This window comes from Siniperca chuatsi, linkage group LG3 (assembly GCF_020085105.1).
Source record: "Siniperca chuatsi isolate FFG_IHB_CAS linkage group LG3, ASM2008510v1, whole genome shotgun sequence".
Lineage (NCBI taxonomy): Eukaryota > Metazoa > Chordata > Actinopteri > Centrarchiformes > Sinipercidae > Siniperca > Siniperca chuatsi.
This window is the reverse complement of record NC_058044.1, coordinates 5,904,720-5,921,256: the sequence shown is the minus strand read 5'-3', so window position 1 is coordinate 5,921,256 and position 16,537 is coordinate 5,904,720. Positions and strand designations below refer to the sequence as shown.

General features: G+C 39.2%; 1 protein-coding gene across 6 annotated transcripts in view; it reads right to left on the bottom strand.

Annotated features, from left to right (window-relative positions):
- Nucleotides 1-16,537, bottom strand: part of mgat3b (beta-1,4-mannosyl-glycoprotein 4-beta-N-acetylglucosaminyltransferase b) — a 72,438-nt gene that overhangs the window by 11,984 nt on the left and 43,917 nt on the right. For 5 of the 6 annotated variants that reach the window (XM_044186805.1, XM_044186815.1, XM_044186824.1 and 2 more), the window contains 3 exons: nt 6,371-6,821; nt 3,462-4,117; nt 220-502 (listed from right to left, as the gene is read on the bottom strand). In XM_044186805.1, coding sequence (XP_044042740.1) covers nt 220-502; nt 3,462-4,117; nt 6,371-6,821 — 1,390 coding nt within the window. Of the gene's footprint in view, nt 1-219; nt 503-3,461; nt 4,118-6,370; nt 6,822-15,629; nt 16,139-16,537 lie in introns of those variants that run through there. The other variant, XM_044186853.1, reaches the window with a different exon arrangement.

Genomic DNA, 16,537 nt, shown 5'->3' with positions numbered 1-16,537 from the left:
ATGTGGGGAGAGAAGAGAAGAAACCAGAATTATAAACAGATAGCATGAAATACGGTTCATTTGTTGCATTTGTTCTTTTCAAAACCTTTTTAAAAAGGTGAGTAAAGAAAGCTGCCTAAGTAATACAAAAAGAGAAACCAATTTCATGCGTGACACACCCATCCCACAGTCTTCAAACATTTGACTGACCACACACACAAGCTGACATATCTCTTCTACCTTGCGCATGTGAATGGCAAAAGGTTCTGTCCAGCCATCAAACAGCTTGAGGAAAAGGAGGCCCTCATGTGCTGGGATTTCATCTGCGTCATTGATGACGAATACATCGTCTGATCTTGCGCCCAATACCCTAGACATGCCATTGTGTGTCAGAAAGGTACGCAGGTAGTCATCAGCAATCCAGCCGTCCTGCCGACCGCCCTCTGGAAAGTGGTCGAGGAACACGTACAGGATCTTGTGACGTATGTAGTCATACGTGCCATTGAGGAGGAGCCGCAGGAATCTGGGGAAATTACAGACATTACAAATGTAACCAGGTTAAAAATACCATACATTGTAATAAAAATTATGTTAAGATAAAGTTATATTTGTAACTATATGTGACTTAGTTACACTATTGTTATAAATATGGTTAAAAAGCTATTTCATGATTAAAAAGGTACAGTGTAATAAATCAGTTTAAAAGAATACAGATGTATAGCTATAAATGTTCTGTTTCATTTTGAAGAGTTCATGGTAGTAAGAGGAAGTGGTACTCCAGAATAAGAGTAATACTGGCCATTCATTGCTTGAGGTGGGTTGGATCACAGAGATGTGTGGGAAGAGAGGGGAAGAGAGAGGAAGAGCGTGAGTTAACTTGGGTCACTTGACTGAGTTGCGACACAAAGTGTGTGTGAAGTTTTTGCAAACAAGTATGTAGTGTGTGTCTTAGATTATCTACTCGACAATCTTCACTTGGATACTCATTCTACATATTTTCTGCGAGCAGCTGGAGATACGGTATTTCTACTCAAAGTTTGTCATGCAGTTGTTCACATGTGTATGTTATCTTATTAGCCAACTGAGTGTATATAGTTTGCATTCTTTAGCAAAGTGAATGGACTCCTAGCCATTGTATAGCTAACCCAGCTTACGTTATTGGCTTTGTTAATTGTTTATCAGATAATGCTACAAGCTACCAAGTCAATGTTCTTTGGACTATGTGGGACGGACCACGGCATCTTTGGACACCCGCTTGCAATCTTGTTCTTCACCTGAGACCGAGAGACTGGTAAAAGCTGCAGGTTGGACTCAGAACTCTTCTTGATTGAAGCGACAAATTTTTGGTTTTGGTTCTCTCCGCTCCCAAGCGTCGCATCATGCCTTTAACAGAGGTTTTTTTATTTTATTTTAATATATGCCGGCTTGTGTGTGTGTGTCTGCTTGGAGAGTGGGCCCACTGAGTTTGGTGTGAACTTGAATTGAATGTAACCTGAATTTTCATTAGATTGTGTCGTTTCCAGTTGAAGGGAATTATTGCTGTAACTCTCAAGTTATTGAAGGGAAAGGAGATAAGTGAAATTTCAAGGAGACTGAATTGTATTTCATTGAATTTATAAAAAAAAATAGAAATGTATTATTTCAAAAACTGATTCCAGTATGATGTTTGGTTATTCCTTTTGCTAGAGGTATTTAAGCATATGAGGTAAATATTAGTGATAGTTTTATTGAAGAAGTGATACATTTATCTTATTGCAGTATGCCAATTGCTCAAATGTTTTTTACAGTGTAGAAGGGTTAAGTTAACATAGCCTAATAATAGTGGTGTTACAGTTCATTAGAGTTGAATAAAGGGACTCAAGACAATTAAAAGTGTATATAGGTAAAAGAGAAACAAGACAACATTAAGTATTCTTTATTGTAAATTAAGTTTACTGAATTAAAGAACTCAGGGCCCTTCCCTGACTATAATAGGATAGGTGGGCTACACAAATGCCATTTAGTGGATTCTTTTATCAAAAGAAACTTACAGTACCATGAATTTGTGTGTTGTTATTTTGCAACTTATCACAGATAAGTATTTTCCAGTTGTTGTGTTTAGATCTTTGGATGTATTTTACCTACCATTCCAGGAAGCCATTGGGTTCCACTCTTTTCCATATGGTATACAAATTTATTAGTAGACTCTCGAAACTTGCTGGAGCTGAGTTTGACATGGTTAGATTGTCATTCCTTAGACATGCAGTGCGGAATTTTTAAATCTGCAATATTTTGATGCTTTACTAGCACATACACAAGGGCGCACATGTACTTGCACGAGCATGGAGAGATTGTAAAAAATGCACGTCTCAAAACATTCTAAAAAATCTGCTTTGAACATTCTTTGAGGAAGTAAATGAAAATAAACACATTTGATGGACATTGAGAATAAATACAATGCCTTTTGGTACATTGTAAACTTAACTGTATTCCTTTACAAGAAAACCTTTAAACTGCATTACCATGCAACCATAAAGTGACTTTGACAAAAATTAACAGAGACTTGGTGGATTACACAACTCAAGCAAGTTTCAAAAGCCTGCTTATTGATTCCATAATCTACAGAGGAGAATGGAAACTGATGCTTCCTGGAACACTAAGAAAAATACATCCAAACTGTGTAGAATGCATTAAGATTGGCAAAAGGTTGCAGTACAGATAAAGAACAATAGGCAACAAAGGTCCTTGTTTGAGAAATTATGCCTTTCAATATCTAATGTCCATACACCACACTGACTGGAAGAACAACTCAATTAACCTGTTGATATGCATAGCAAAAGAGACTGTTCACTGAATGTAGCTGCTTTCATGCAGTGTCACATCCTATGATTGAACGCACCAATCTCTCCCCTCAAGGCCGCACGCAGAGTCAATCATGTCGCGCTTGTCATAATCTGCTGTAAAATTGCTCCCGAGGCATTTCATGTTGTTGCCAAAGGAACTTAACTGTAATTGTTATTCAGCACACTAATACTCAAGAAGCATGAAGGTTGGCTGTAAACAAAGACTGTAAGCTGTAAACAGTAACTACTCAATGCACTGGCAGTGTCACAACTTGGCAAAAACTTGGGATTTTGTGCAACTTTTGAATTTTATACTGATGAATATGAAAACAGACGATACAAAAGTGACCTCAACTAAACTCATTTATCTATATTAAGACTTGATGACATGACCAGGGTTTTATAATATATACACTACTCTTATGACTGCGTGTCCCTTTACCTCTTAAAACCAGCTTAAAGTTTGCTGAGCATGGATGTCATTTTACAGTACTATACTGTCAGGCACAAAGAGTCATCTACTGATGGCCACAGAGCAGCTCAGTAAAGGATTACACACTTGCTTAAATACACCTTGACCTTAAGTGCATGGCTTGTATAATCTCCACACACACACACACACACACACACACACACTAGTACTAAAAAATGGTATCTTACCTCAGAGGCCGTTTCTCTCCATAGGCAGTAAAGTTGGATTCACAAACGAGGAACAGATCAACGGCTTGGGCAAGCTCATGAAAGCGTACATGCAGTAGGTCAAACTCGTGGTTAACGTTGATGGCATTGATCACCCTCCGTGGGGTTTCTCTGGGCGTCAGCCGTTCCTTGGTGGGCAGATTGGAGTGATACACCATGGTGGGAACCCCACAATAAGGTCCGTGCCATCCCGGCCGACACACACACTTAACCAACCGCTTCCCGTTGCCTCTGGCCCTGGCCTTGGTTTTCGGAGCTACGGAGGGCTGCTGCTGGACCTCCAGAGGTTTGCGTTGCCCAGCAGGCCCAGCTCGAGCACCTTCCCCAGCTCCATTGGCCACAGACCCCCCTGATTTCCCAGAGTACTCCTTTGGGGTAGCCACCTCCGTCCCCTGCCTGAAGCAAAGGGCTCCAGCTTTGGTTCGGACAAAGTAAGATGTTTTGTCATCATGAAGTTGGTGTGTGCGCGTGTGGAGGTCTCCCAGAGTTTCTAAGGGGTCCTTGAGGAACACTGCCCGGTGCTCTTTTCCCACCAATGGGACCTCTGGGAGGTCAGGCCCAGCAGGTTGGGCTTGGTGGCTGGGGTTCCGCGGCTTCAAGTGGTCTTCAGCTTTCTCCTGAAAAAAAAAAGACAAAGAAGAGAGAAGGGGATTAAGGCAACTTCTATTTAAGTTGTCAAGATGATGCCAAGTGATGGTCCGTACCACCGCCACGTTTAAAACATGTTTAATGTGTACAATGCAACATGTGTGCACAAGTCTTAAACGTGAGAAGAACACCAACAGACAACAACAAAAATCAACCAACAGTCAAAGGGAACAGAATTTAAAACAAGGTGAAGTGAAAGAGAAATATCAAATTAAAACATTATATTAGGATAATAATGCAGACTTGTACTTCTGGTACATGAAACTGAAAACTTTGGAAACCCACGCCCTACAATCTAAGCACTAACCAAAATTCTATTTTTTTCTGATTATTCCTACTATGTTGTAGCTCTAGAATTTAGCCTATATTTATTATATCATGGCCTGAGCCAAAGTCTGTCTTTTTATACTACCTACTGTCTAAAAGCGAATATGAATGTCCATGGACGTCAACATTGGATATTGGAGCTTTGAGAAACTGGTAAGCTTGTTAGCTATACATTATCTTTAAAAGTGCAGTAACTACATTTGTGCTTGCCTCATGGTCAAATGTAAACAGGTTACTAGGTAACCGTGTGAGTAACATCAAACAAGATCAAATGTGAGTGAATGAAATGAGGGCAAACAATTTACAGTTAATGTTTAGAAATACACATCAATAAAAGTGCAGCTGCTGCAATCACAGCAGAACAATGATACCTTATCATTACATCGCCAGTATGTATGCAATTGCTTCTTGTAAAACACAGTTTTAGTACAGATTGGAGACACCGCATCACCATATGACCTCCAACGGGTGATTACAGAGCAGTTCTCTTTGTCTCAAAGGCTCCATGAACATGGATGTGGGAACTTACTGATTGTTGAAGATTATTTGTAAAGTGATAACGCAAAGGGTGTAGCCAGCATGATAAAAACACAGTGATAAAACAGGATGATAGCAGGAGAAGATGAAAGAAGAAATGCGATCAACAATGTGTAAGATAATATTATATTACCTCAAGAGGGTTATGAAAATATTTTGCCTCAAAGGGTACACTGTTAATTACGTCATATTTATTGTTTAGATTTTTTCCTGTCATTCTAAAATGTATACTTATGAAACTATGTTTTTGTTGTTTTTACCTACTTTGTTTCATCAAAACGGGTGTTTTCCCAACAAATAAAGATTCCTTTAATAAAATGACACATATCCCAAAATTCATGAAGTGACATATTTCTGAAGGATGATTTTCTTCCTGTGTGGCAGATGAAAGAACAGTAAACAAGCAGGACTCGAGTGACTGGAGATATTCTGTACATCCTAGGCACAATATTATCTGTGTGTGGATATTAATATCTTGTCCACAATGAAATAACTAAAAAAACAACAATGTTTGACACAAGAAAACTGAACTTCATGTTTACTGTAATGATTTATCTAACTTGTTCTTCATACTTCAGAGGTTTTATGAGCAGCAAATGGATTCTTCTGACAGGAGGAAAAGTATCCTGGATATGCACAGTGACAGTGCACAAATAACAAAAGACACAGTATAATGGAAAGGAGATGAACAACTTGCATGATTGGCACAAAACCTAAAAAAGGATATAGTAGACGGTAAATGCATACTGTATACATATTGTTTTTACCACTCTGTAATAGCATTTACGCTGATCCCCCAGGGTGTTAATGAAGAATTTACACAAGTTAGTATGACATATCAATCTTTTTCTTTTGCAAGTTCTGGCATCACTTATTTTGCCACCACTAAATCACAGTATCTTGACATGAGCACAGAGCAGCTTCAACCCACCGTCCACTTGCGCATTTTATCATAATATTAATTAGTTTTTAGAATCATCCCAATGCAAAACTAATTTTGTTGGTATATATTATAATATTTTTAGGTGATGTTGACATTATATCATTTGATGTGTTGGATGGTAATATTTTGTCAATCTAAAGTTTATCATCCTAAAGAGTAAATTCATTCAAATAACGTGATGTAAGGTGTGTATAATATTTTCCACTGTATATGCAATGAAAAATACTATTTTATTACATTTATTACAAAAATCACAATGTGAATGGTACCATATTAGTCAACATACTAACAACTAAAGAAGTCAGTCTCAACAAAAATGTGTTTAGTAGTATTTATTGCAGGACTGTTGTGTGGATTTCACTTTTTCTGGTCACTCAATATACATAATGTTATAGTAAAGGTTTACTCATCTCACCTCATTCGGAGTGTCTCCCCGCTGGCTCTCCTCTGGTTTCTCCCAAGGGTGAGGGGGCGCCGGCTCCTCCCTCAACCTCACCTCCAGCCCTGTGCTGCCAACAATTCCAGCACCTCGAACCATCACCCCCCCAATACCCAGACCCACTCCTCCTCCCCCTCCTCCTCCTCCTACAGCACCCGCCACAGCTCTAGCTTTGGTGTCCGATTGACGGAGAATGGGTAGGGGAGGGGCCTCTTCAGGGGAGGCTGGGCTGAGCGGGGTGGTGGCCACACCCTTCTCCCTCCAGAAGAAGCCGGTGACCATGATGAAAGACTTGATGTTGGGGTACGGGGCGGACAGCTCACGCAGCAGGGAAACGTAGTGGAGGGCCTTGTAGTAGTGGAGGAAGGAGATGACGCACAGGCCCACCGTGCACAGCAAGAACACCCTGTGCCGCCGCATTTTCATCCTGGAAAGAGAAAAAGGAGGGGGCAGGTGGGGACAGAGAGAAATTAAGAAACATGAGTCCGACTAATAACATCAGAAAACAATTTCCGTTTTGGAATAATCTCTTTATTCCCATCTGCACCTCTGTGGGCGAACAACAGTTAACTTAAAAGTAATGGCCTCTGGGTTGTTACAAAGGACAAAAAAAATCAATCACCACCCCTTGGCTTTGGTAAGAGCAATAGTCCAAATAACAGGAGGAAGGTATTAGCCTCAAGTGCATGTAGCCATGAACCTGCATTTTACCCCTCAAGCTAGAACCAACCAGTCCAACAACATTCACAGTTTTTCCACTCAGTCTGACTCTCTCCTCTAATTACAAGAAAGTAGCTGAAGAGGCGTAAAAATACTTGTTAAAAAGGGAAAAAAAGACAATGAAGATTTTAATTGATTTTTAGATGCAAAAGACCTTGGGGATCTATAGGCTCTTTTTCTTTGTAAATGAATAACAGAGTTCCCCTCAGCTCTACTGTGCTTTTTTGCATCTGTAATGTCATTGTTTTGGTTTTACAGCCTGCAACTTCACTATTTCGGTTCACTCCCACCACTCTCATCAGCGTGATTTCCGGACGCAGGTAAGTGTTTTCAGATTAAAAAGTTCTGATATACCCACTCTATGGAACCTGCCCAGCACCAAATGGCACACGTTAGCAGCTAATTGGTGAACAATATTTCCCTCATTAGTTGGTGGAGACCAAAACAGGGCTAAAACAAGAGTGAATATTGCACTTACGTTCATCACATGGATAGAAACATGACTCACAATAAATGCTCAATCTAAAACACTGAAAAATGTGTTCCTACGAGCATAATTGGCCACGCTGAGAATCAAAGGCCTGTTTGTGTCAGTGTCAGTGTAATTTACATTGATGATCGTGTTGATTAAATGATTTGATTTGATTTCCATCCTGTAGCTTTATATTAAGGAAGATACAGGAGAGAAGAAAAGAGGGAAATATATGTGGAAAAGAGTGTCATTGCATCATTACTCATACTGACTTTCAACTTCTCATGGAGGACATGAGATGAGAGAGAGGGAAACAGGTGAGAAAAAAGTCATAAAATGTATTCCTTATTAAGGGATGATCATAATGTTCAAAAATACAAGGTAACACAGACCAATTACAGATAATCCCAATCTAGTCCTGTTTGTACACATGATGCATTTCACCTACATTTTCACTCTGTTACAATAAGAAAATGACTTAAATAGAGCATACAAGTGGACTCAAAGCATCTGAATGTGAGTGATTGTCTTGGCTTTAGAGTGGGATTTCCTTTTTAGCTGGGCACAGGCAGTACAGTCAAGGAACGGGTACACTCAATGCTTACGCAGCAAGATTTATCCTTGCACTCTAAACCATCTACAAAAATTGTTAGACATCTGAAGACATTAACCATGCAATGTGCAGGGGAATAAAAAAAAACACACTGAGGTATGGGGGAAAAAAGAGCCAACTCTGCCAGTGACCTCCCAGCAATGCCTTGCATGAATCTGAAGTAGCTTGTTCAGCACAGCCCACCTGAGGGTCTTGACTATTGGATATGAAATGAAAGGTGAAAAGGGAAGACAAGTGTGAAAAAGGGCAGGGGAGGAGTGAGATCCAGTTGAAGACGGGGGGAGGACAAAGATGAAGAGGAGGAGAGGATGGGAGGTTGTGGTATGGAGAGTTGTGGTCCAGTGGAGAGAGGAGAGGAATGAATGAGGCATGAGTGGGAGCCTAGAGGAGAGAAAGTGAGGGCAGAGATGAGAAGAGAGGAAGGAGACTGAGAGTCCTCAGTGAGGATGAAACATTTTACATTCATGTGCTGCATTAACACAATGTTGTGAGCCTAAACGATAGGCTCAAAAGATTCATGTTAACAGCTTAACACAAGTACATTAAGATCTTAACCAGAGTGTAATCACATCAGTCTGCACATGAATCTTCAAGTCACAAGTAAGTCTTAAGTCTTGGCTACGACATAAAGTCAGGTAAGTCCCAAGTCAAGACCAAATCAAGTCCTAAACTTTGTGTTTCAAACAAGTAATTATTTGTCTGTCTGCTGGTCTGCACTGCACATTTTCCTCCTGTCAGATTGATTCAATCTGGTGTCAGTAAAATGAAGAATTGTTTTGTTGCCCATTTTTTTACGACATAATTTTTAATCTTCAGGAGGATATCAAGTCAGTCCAAGTCAAACAGTCCAAGGGAAGTGTCATTTGTGTTTAAGTCATTTCCTGAAGTTCATCATTCACTAATTTCTACAACAGTAACTCAAGTAATTGCATAAGTTTATGAGCAAAAATATTCAAAATTCTGCACCTAGACCCCAATCTTAACCAAATGCAAATCCTTTGTTCCTTAGCCTATGATGCCTAATCTTTCACAAAATGTAATTGACATGACAACAAGTTTAAGAGATATCCTCACAACTAACAGACAAACAAGCAAACAGGACCAAACTCACTCACAAAGGTAATGAGTTATATTCAATTTAATTTTATTTATATAGCGCCAATTCATAACAGAAGTTATCTCATTGCACTATTCCTATAGAGCAGGTGTAGACCGTACTCTTTATAATATTATTTACAGAGACCCAACAAATCCCACCATGAGCAAGCATTTGCATATATCTGCTGTAATAAAATTGGCATCATAAGAGCGTGGACCTTGACATTAAAGGTTTGGGTAGCTTAGGTTGAAATCTATCACTAAAACAAATATTACTTCATCAACCACAGACCACGGTTATCGGTTATCAATTAATGGTTATCTTCAGTGCCACCTTTCCCCCAAATTTAGTTTTTTTCCAAAAAATTTGAAGAGGTCTTAGGATAAAAAGAAAATGTAAGCGGTCCTAAATGAGATGCTGATGCTCTTTTCAGGTCATGTTGTGAGAAGGAAATCTGTCCCACGCTCCACATGTCTTCAGTCAACAAGCCCTAATACTGCAGTTCTGGCAGAAATATGCAACCATATACCGATAGAGATGTGTTATGTTATGTAACTACTCCATCTCTTCATTGAGATGCTATACTTCATTTTCAAAATATAAATGGAGCATACATAATACCACAGTTGATATGAACACAATCATTCATGGATGAAAAGAGAGGAGAGGATAAGAGAGGATGTGATGAGAGTAGAAGGCAGAAAAGAAGAAGTGAAAGGAAAAGAAAAGATGAGGTGGAAGCTGGTGGTGTTTGGTGTATTACTGAAGCACTGCGCCACCTCATCTCCCACTGCCACATTCTCTATGCAACTCTTTCAGTTCCCCACTATTATCTGTCATCTTCAATTCCCCTTCACATTCACTCCCTCCTTCACTCCACTCTTCTCTGTCTCCCACACAGTTTGCCATAAAAGACAAAGAGGCGGAAGCGAGGGGTGAATAAAAGACTCATCTTTCTCCACCAATACACAGAGAAATTGAAAGAAACAGTGACAGAGGGGGAAGCAAAAGGGGTTTTCTTTCTTCTTCACCAAAATGTTTTTTTTTAACATTTTTTTTCTACGAATACTGTGAAAAAAAGCAAATGGCACAAAGCCACAATCTTTTAACACCTCCTATAGGTTAACGTTGTCATTTATGTCTAAAAGTTCAGCGTACATATAGACAAAAACAACAACATATAAATGTTTAAAGTGCAGATTTGTGTTTTGGAGCAGATACATCGCTCATAAAAAAACTGTCAGAACCATGGACAGCTTCAGGAGAGAGAGGGATTCACTTTTGAGATGAATGTCTGAGTTAAAGCTTGCATTTCATATAGCTGTATTATTGTTCTATTTAGTTACTTCTGCTTATCATCTGGCATTGACACTAATCGAGAGTCGAGGGTCTCGGGTCACATACAGCATGATTATTATATATATATATATATATATATATATATATATATATATATATATATATATAAAAAATAATTTTTATTTTTATTTGGAATCCGGGGTGTGGCAAAAATATTGCTGTGCTCTAGCACCACATTCAAATACTGTATATAGATGTCCTAAGACACTCATGTCATTTAAATTTGGTGTTTTGGCTCTGCTCGTGTGATGTGTTTTAACAAATCTGAGCAAGCTTGACACAGACAGCCCCTTGAGCCACACAATATTTGAATGAACATGAAACAATGAACACAGAGAGAAATCTCCCAAATGCAAATACGACATTATACATTGGTTTTCACAATCTGAGTAGTACGCCCCGAGACTGAACTGTATGACTTAACTTAATGTATAAAATCAGTGGAGTGCCAAGTTAATGTGATTTCATCTGTTCAGCAGAAATGTCATAGAATCAATAAATTAAAAGAGAACTTAAATTTGTTTTTATTTTGTGTGTTGTAATCAACACATTGACAATGACTAATTTGTTGAAGCAAATAATATAATGAATAATAATAATAATCCCATGAATGTCTAAACAAAAAGGTCCTGCCTGCTGACCCTCTTCCAAGAAGCAGGATTACTGAATTATCCGGATAACTTTTGCTGAGTTAAACCTGGAAGCCCCTCAAATTTGGAACATGGACTGATATGCTGCTGTCTTACTTGTTGCTGCTGGTCTACCTACCGGCCTGCCTGCCAACCTAAGAATGTCACCAAATGTCGGAACGCAGGAAACGGGGTAAGTAGGCCGGCAGCAATAGGTAAAACAGGCAGCAAGATAGTCACCAGTAACAGGCAGGCAGATAATAGTCCAAACAACAGGAAACAAAACGGCAGCCGCCAACAAAGCACTTGATAAAACAATCCAAACTGGCGGGAAAAGCAAACAATGACAGGAATATTGATATTATGATAATGATATTTCAAAATAAAACAGGAAATAACCAAACAGACCCTCAAACCATGACAGCACCAGGACACACAGACACACAGACACAAATCCGTGGCACCATTTCTAACTATATATATATATATATATATATATATATATATATATATAGAGAGAGAGAGAGAGAGAGAGAGAGAGAGAGAGAGAGAGATAAAAAACACCTCTCCTTTCTATCTTCGATTTAACCTAAATTTACATTCCTTTCTGCTGTAAAAAGCACTTTGGGACAAACTGGTAAAAGCTGTTTCAAATCTGTCAGGGCAACACCCCACCCCTGTCTCTCCGGCGATAAGCCAGACATTCAAAACTGGGCATGTGTTCAGGTCTGAAATGCAGTGAATTGAGGGAAGAAGAAATTTTCAGAAATCTACTTTTTGTGTGTTTGAATTCAGGCCGGCTTGAGTTCCTGTGTTTATACAACTGAAAGCTTATATTTGAGGACAGGCTGATTTCAGAGGAGGCGGAGAGCTGAGAGATAGCTCCTCTCCCTTACAACACTCTTTCTTGTCAGTATGGTCTTACTTGTAGATTTCACACCCCTCCTCTCCTCCCAAACAACAACACAACAGGAGTTCTCCAAGATAACTGCTCCTAATTTCATCAGTCCGACTGTGTGTACGTGTGCACTGCCATTGCTAACCTGTTAAACCAATTTAACAGGTTGGTTTTAGAATTTGGGGCAGACAAAGGAAGAGGAGTCTGTCTGTTGTCATGGCTATAGTGTGATGGGGTGGGAGGGCCGTTGCTTAACAAGGGGCAAATTGCATCATTATGTATAGTTTTTTAAAGCTTTTAATTTTCAAAAAAAACAACATATCAGTGCATGTATCATGTATTAAAAAAACAAAACAATACCAAAATCTTTAAAATTAAAACAAAAATTTGTAGTGCAAACACTCTGTATAGTTACTTTATTCTGTAGTTAATTTTCTTTTTACTTGCTTAGTACAAATCCAAGCTGAGCTGTCAATGTCAAATAAGGACCTCATTTACCGTAAATTACTGTGATCAGTCTTCTCTTGTACTAGGAAAGTTTTGGGGGCGTAAAATTTGGGTGAAAATCATTTAGGAAAAAACAGCACCTTCTAAAATAAATATGGGGATTTGCTAAATTTCAAAGTTACAAAACCATAACTCATAGATGGTGATTAAGTAAACATTTGGTGCTAAGTTTCGGTACTATATAGTTTTCTATATTTGGTGTTACAGATGTAACTTGATGTAACTGAGCTCAGCCAGACACCACTGAAACCAGCTAGTTAAGCAAGCCTTTGACTCTGTGTTGGGTCGTGTTGGGTGGAGGAGTGATGGGCGGGAGGCCTGTGTCTATTTCTGTGCTGCCATCCATTGTTTGGATAGGAACAGTCATACAGTTGGCTCGCCACAGTTGGCTCAGACTCAGCACACTATAAAAAATCAACATGTTATTAGCATACCGGCTAGCTAGCTTGGTTGCCAGGTACACTGTTTCACATTATATGACCAGTTTAGCATTGTAAAGTGTAGTATATTCATTCATCAAAGGTTCTGTAAATGAGATTCTGAACATTAATATAGCAGCAAACAACTATTTGCTATATAAGGATATAGTGGAGTAATGGCATCCTGAGCAGAGGATGATGTCACACTCCCTCTGCCTGTGTTGTTATCACAGCCTCTCAGTGGTTTGTTTACACAGCCACACCCACCGTGCGTGCGTGTTAGTGCATGCAAATCTCTTGTGTGAAACTGTTCGTCTGTGTGGAGAGCTGTTTTTTTTCTCATCTAACGTGGTTAATTAAGGATTTATTTTGACCAAACCAGAGTTGGTGATTGTTGAAACTGTGGAAAGACTAACAAAGATGGTTTTTGGTGAGTTTTATTTTGTTTGAATGAAGTGAGTTTAATGATAGTCTGCGAGGTAAAATGATTATTTTTTTCAATGGAGTCTGGTGGCGGGAGAGAGTGATAAAATGGCTGTTTCTGGTTAAACAAAAAGGATCTTAATGTTCAACAAAAAGGTCTAGCTTTTTAGCGATCCTTTCCATAATTTTGTCAGACACCTAAAATAACAATCTGAGCTTGTCAGTGGCAAAAACAAGCACTTTAAGTGGACTTACTTTGATGGGCGCATTTGTCCACAGCAGCCATTGCAGCATGTTTTGTGGGGTCCTGTCTAGATGGTAACGATGGATTTGCGGAAACTCTCGCGAGATTTGTATGCATCGTTTTTTCATTGTGCGCATTCCTAAACCTTACCAAGTAGATTTGTTGCCTAAACCTAAATCTTGCAAGAGTTTCTGCAAATCCAGGGTTACCATCTAGACAGGACCGTTTCACGGCTCCTGGCTGGGGAGTAGAGCCAGAATATTTTGGTGAATTAAGGTTTTATTTCAACCAAACCAGAGTTAGTGATTGTTGGAACAGTGGAAAGACTAACAAAGACGGTTTTGGTGAGTTGTGCAGATATACACACATACCCATACACACACACATACACACACACTTCAACACACACAATCTCACACTTGGTGGTTTGTGGATTTAAAAATGTTGCCACATCAGCTAAACTGTTTCATAGTTGGAATGACAAATGATGCACTACCTCTCCAAAGTGCTTAAAGACCTTTGTTTTATAAGAACTCAAGGCAGTAAAGCTGTGCTCAGTGTGTGTTTGTGTGTGTGTGTGACGATGCTCTATGAGAAGTGAGCTGCCTCATCTGAATCCCCATTTGTTCTCTTTCAGCACAAAGAAAACATCTTTCCACATGGGAAAGGCTTTGGTATCATCTCATCTGAACTACAAAGCATCTCTCGGCTTATTCAGCACCACCCGCTGTCTTTGACCAGTCTGTTGACCTCACCTAACAAGCACCCAGGGGGGGAAACAAAACAAAGCACCTTGGGTACAGCACTTAGTGAGACCAACTTCCAACCAGACAATCACAAGTTTGGCCCAATCAAAGTGTCCTAGTTAAGGCCCTGAAACAAAAAACAAACAAACTCTTAATTGCACTGTGTGCTACAAGATCACTCCAACTTAAAATGAGCCACAAACTTATAAATCATGTCCTTGCACTTCTCCAGATTGTCTTTACCAGGCCACCTTTTGTTTGCAAGGGACAGAGCAAGACATGAACTAATTTTCACACAAAGGTAGGGAAATTCTGGGGGATATTTGAAGTAAAAATCCATTGTCTTAATGAGTTTTACTGTCAAAAAAAGACATTAAAAAAATATTAGCATCATGTGGCAGCATGAGGGATGACATGGGCACAAAAGGGGCGTATACATTCACATTCACACCCACAGCCCATAATCTCATATCCCTTTACATGCTGAAGGTCAGAAACAGAATAGCATGCTCTGTAATCGAAAACCAACAGTATATGAGTCGGGTTGAGGCAGATGAGGCCACAATGAAATTTATGCTTTAATGTCCATCTCCACCTGATCTCAGGACACAACACAGATAAAATCTAATAAATGGAAAATTTGTTGCCAAGCAATACATGGATCCATAAAGTAGTGGCCATTGTGGAACCACCTCAGCATGTATTTATCCTTAGCCAGTCACACAAATACCAGTATTCCTCAGTCTTAATTTATCAATCACTAAACATGGTTTTTCAGTTGGCACTTCTTAATGAGACCTTGGGTTTTTTGATCATTGATGAGTCAAAATAATACATTTGGTGGCTTTTGTCATTATTTTTGACTTCTTAAAGACAAAAAAGAAATTAGGAAATAAAAGAAATAATTGACTAATCCATAATCAAGATAATCATCAGCTGCAGCCGTAAGTACTGTATTTCATTTAACATGGGCTAAAACCTAAAATCCCATTAACACTTCCATACAGACTTTGTTTGTTTTCTTGGAGGGTTTTGTCCCAAAATCCATTTTAAAAGTGCAACTAATAAACAAGCAGTAGCATGAAATTGAAAGTGAAAAAAATTACTTTTTTATATTGAATCTTGAGCATCAGGCAGCAACTTCCTCCCAAGATGGATGAGTTTCAGCATGAAACGCTTCAGCCATTAAGTTTTATTGGCCTGATCCCTTCACTGCCAGAGTCTAAGAGTAAATCTCTCACCATGCACTGCTGACCGCAGTTTCTGCTCTTAATCTCTGCTCAGCTAACTTTCTTATAGGTGGTTCCTCCATTAGCAAACAAGCGTGTTTCAATGGAAAGATTGTGTGAAGATGAAACTTCACCCAGGCAGTCACCAGCACTTCACCACTCAGTCTGAGTAGATTTACTGCACTTCCTCATTTACATTTCGCCTGTACTTCCCCAAACGTGCCAAATGAGTGAACACACACTTTGCTGGGTTATTTAGGAAACTCATCTGACATTTTCAGTCATACTCTGTGTGTCATTCTACTGTTATATTTACATTAATCAACCAAAAATACTTTTCAGCCTGCACTGTACATTTTGCTGGCTCTTCTGCTGTTCCTCCTGTGACATTCGTTTTTCCTTATCCAAATCGAGGGACTAAGGATAGAGGGTGTCGTATGCTGTACAGATTGTAAAGCCCCTTGAGTCAAATGTGTGATTTGTGATACTGGGCTAAATAAATAAAATTGACTTGACTTGACAAAAATGTCATTCTATCACTGGTGCTCTCTTAATTATTTTGTCCCTTCAGGAGGCAGGACTGTATATATAAACATTTCCTCTTCTAAATGTATCTAGTAACAACAGTTTTCCTTTCCTTTCACTCTCTTTTCCTTCCAACCAAAGTTAAGCTAAAGTTGGCTAAAGCAGGACAAATAGAACTGGCCTATCAAAGTTAACAAACACTGCCCTAATATGGCAGAAAACAAGAAATGGATGTCAAAGTCTTTCACACTTTGCCAACA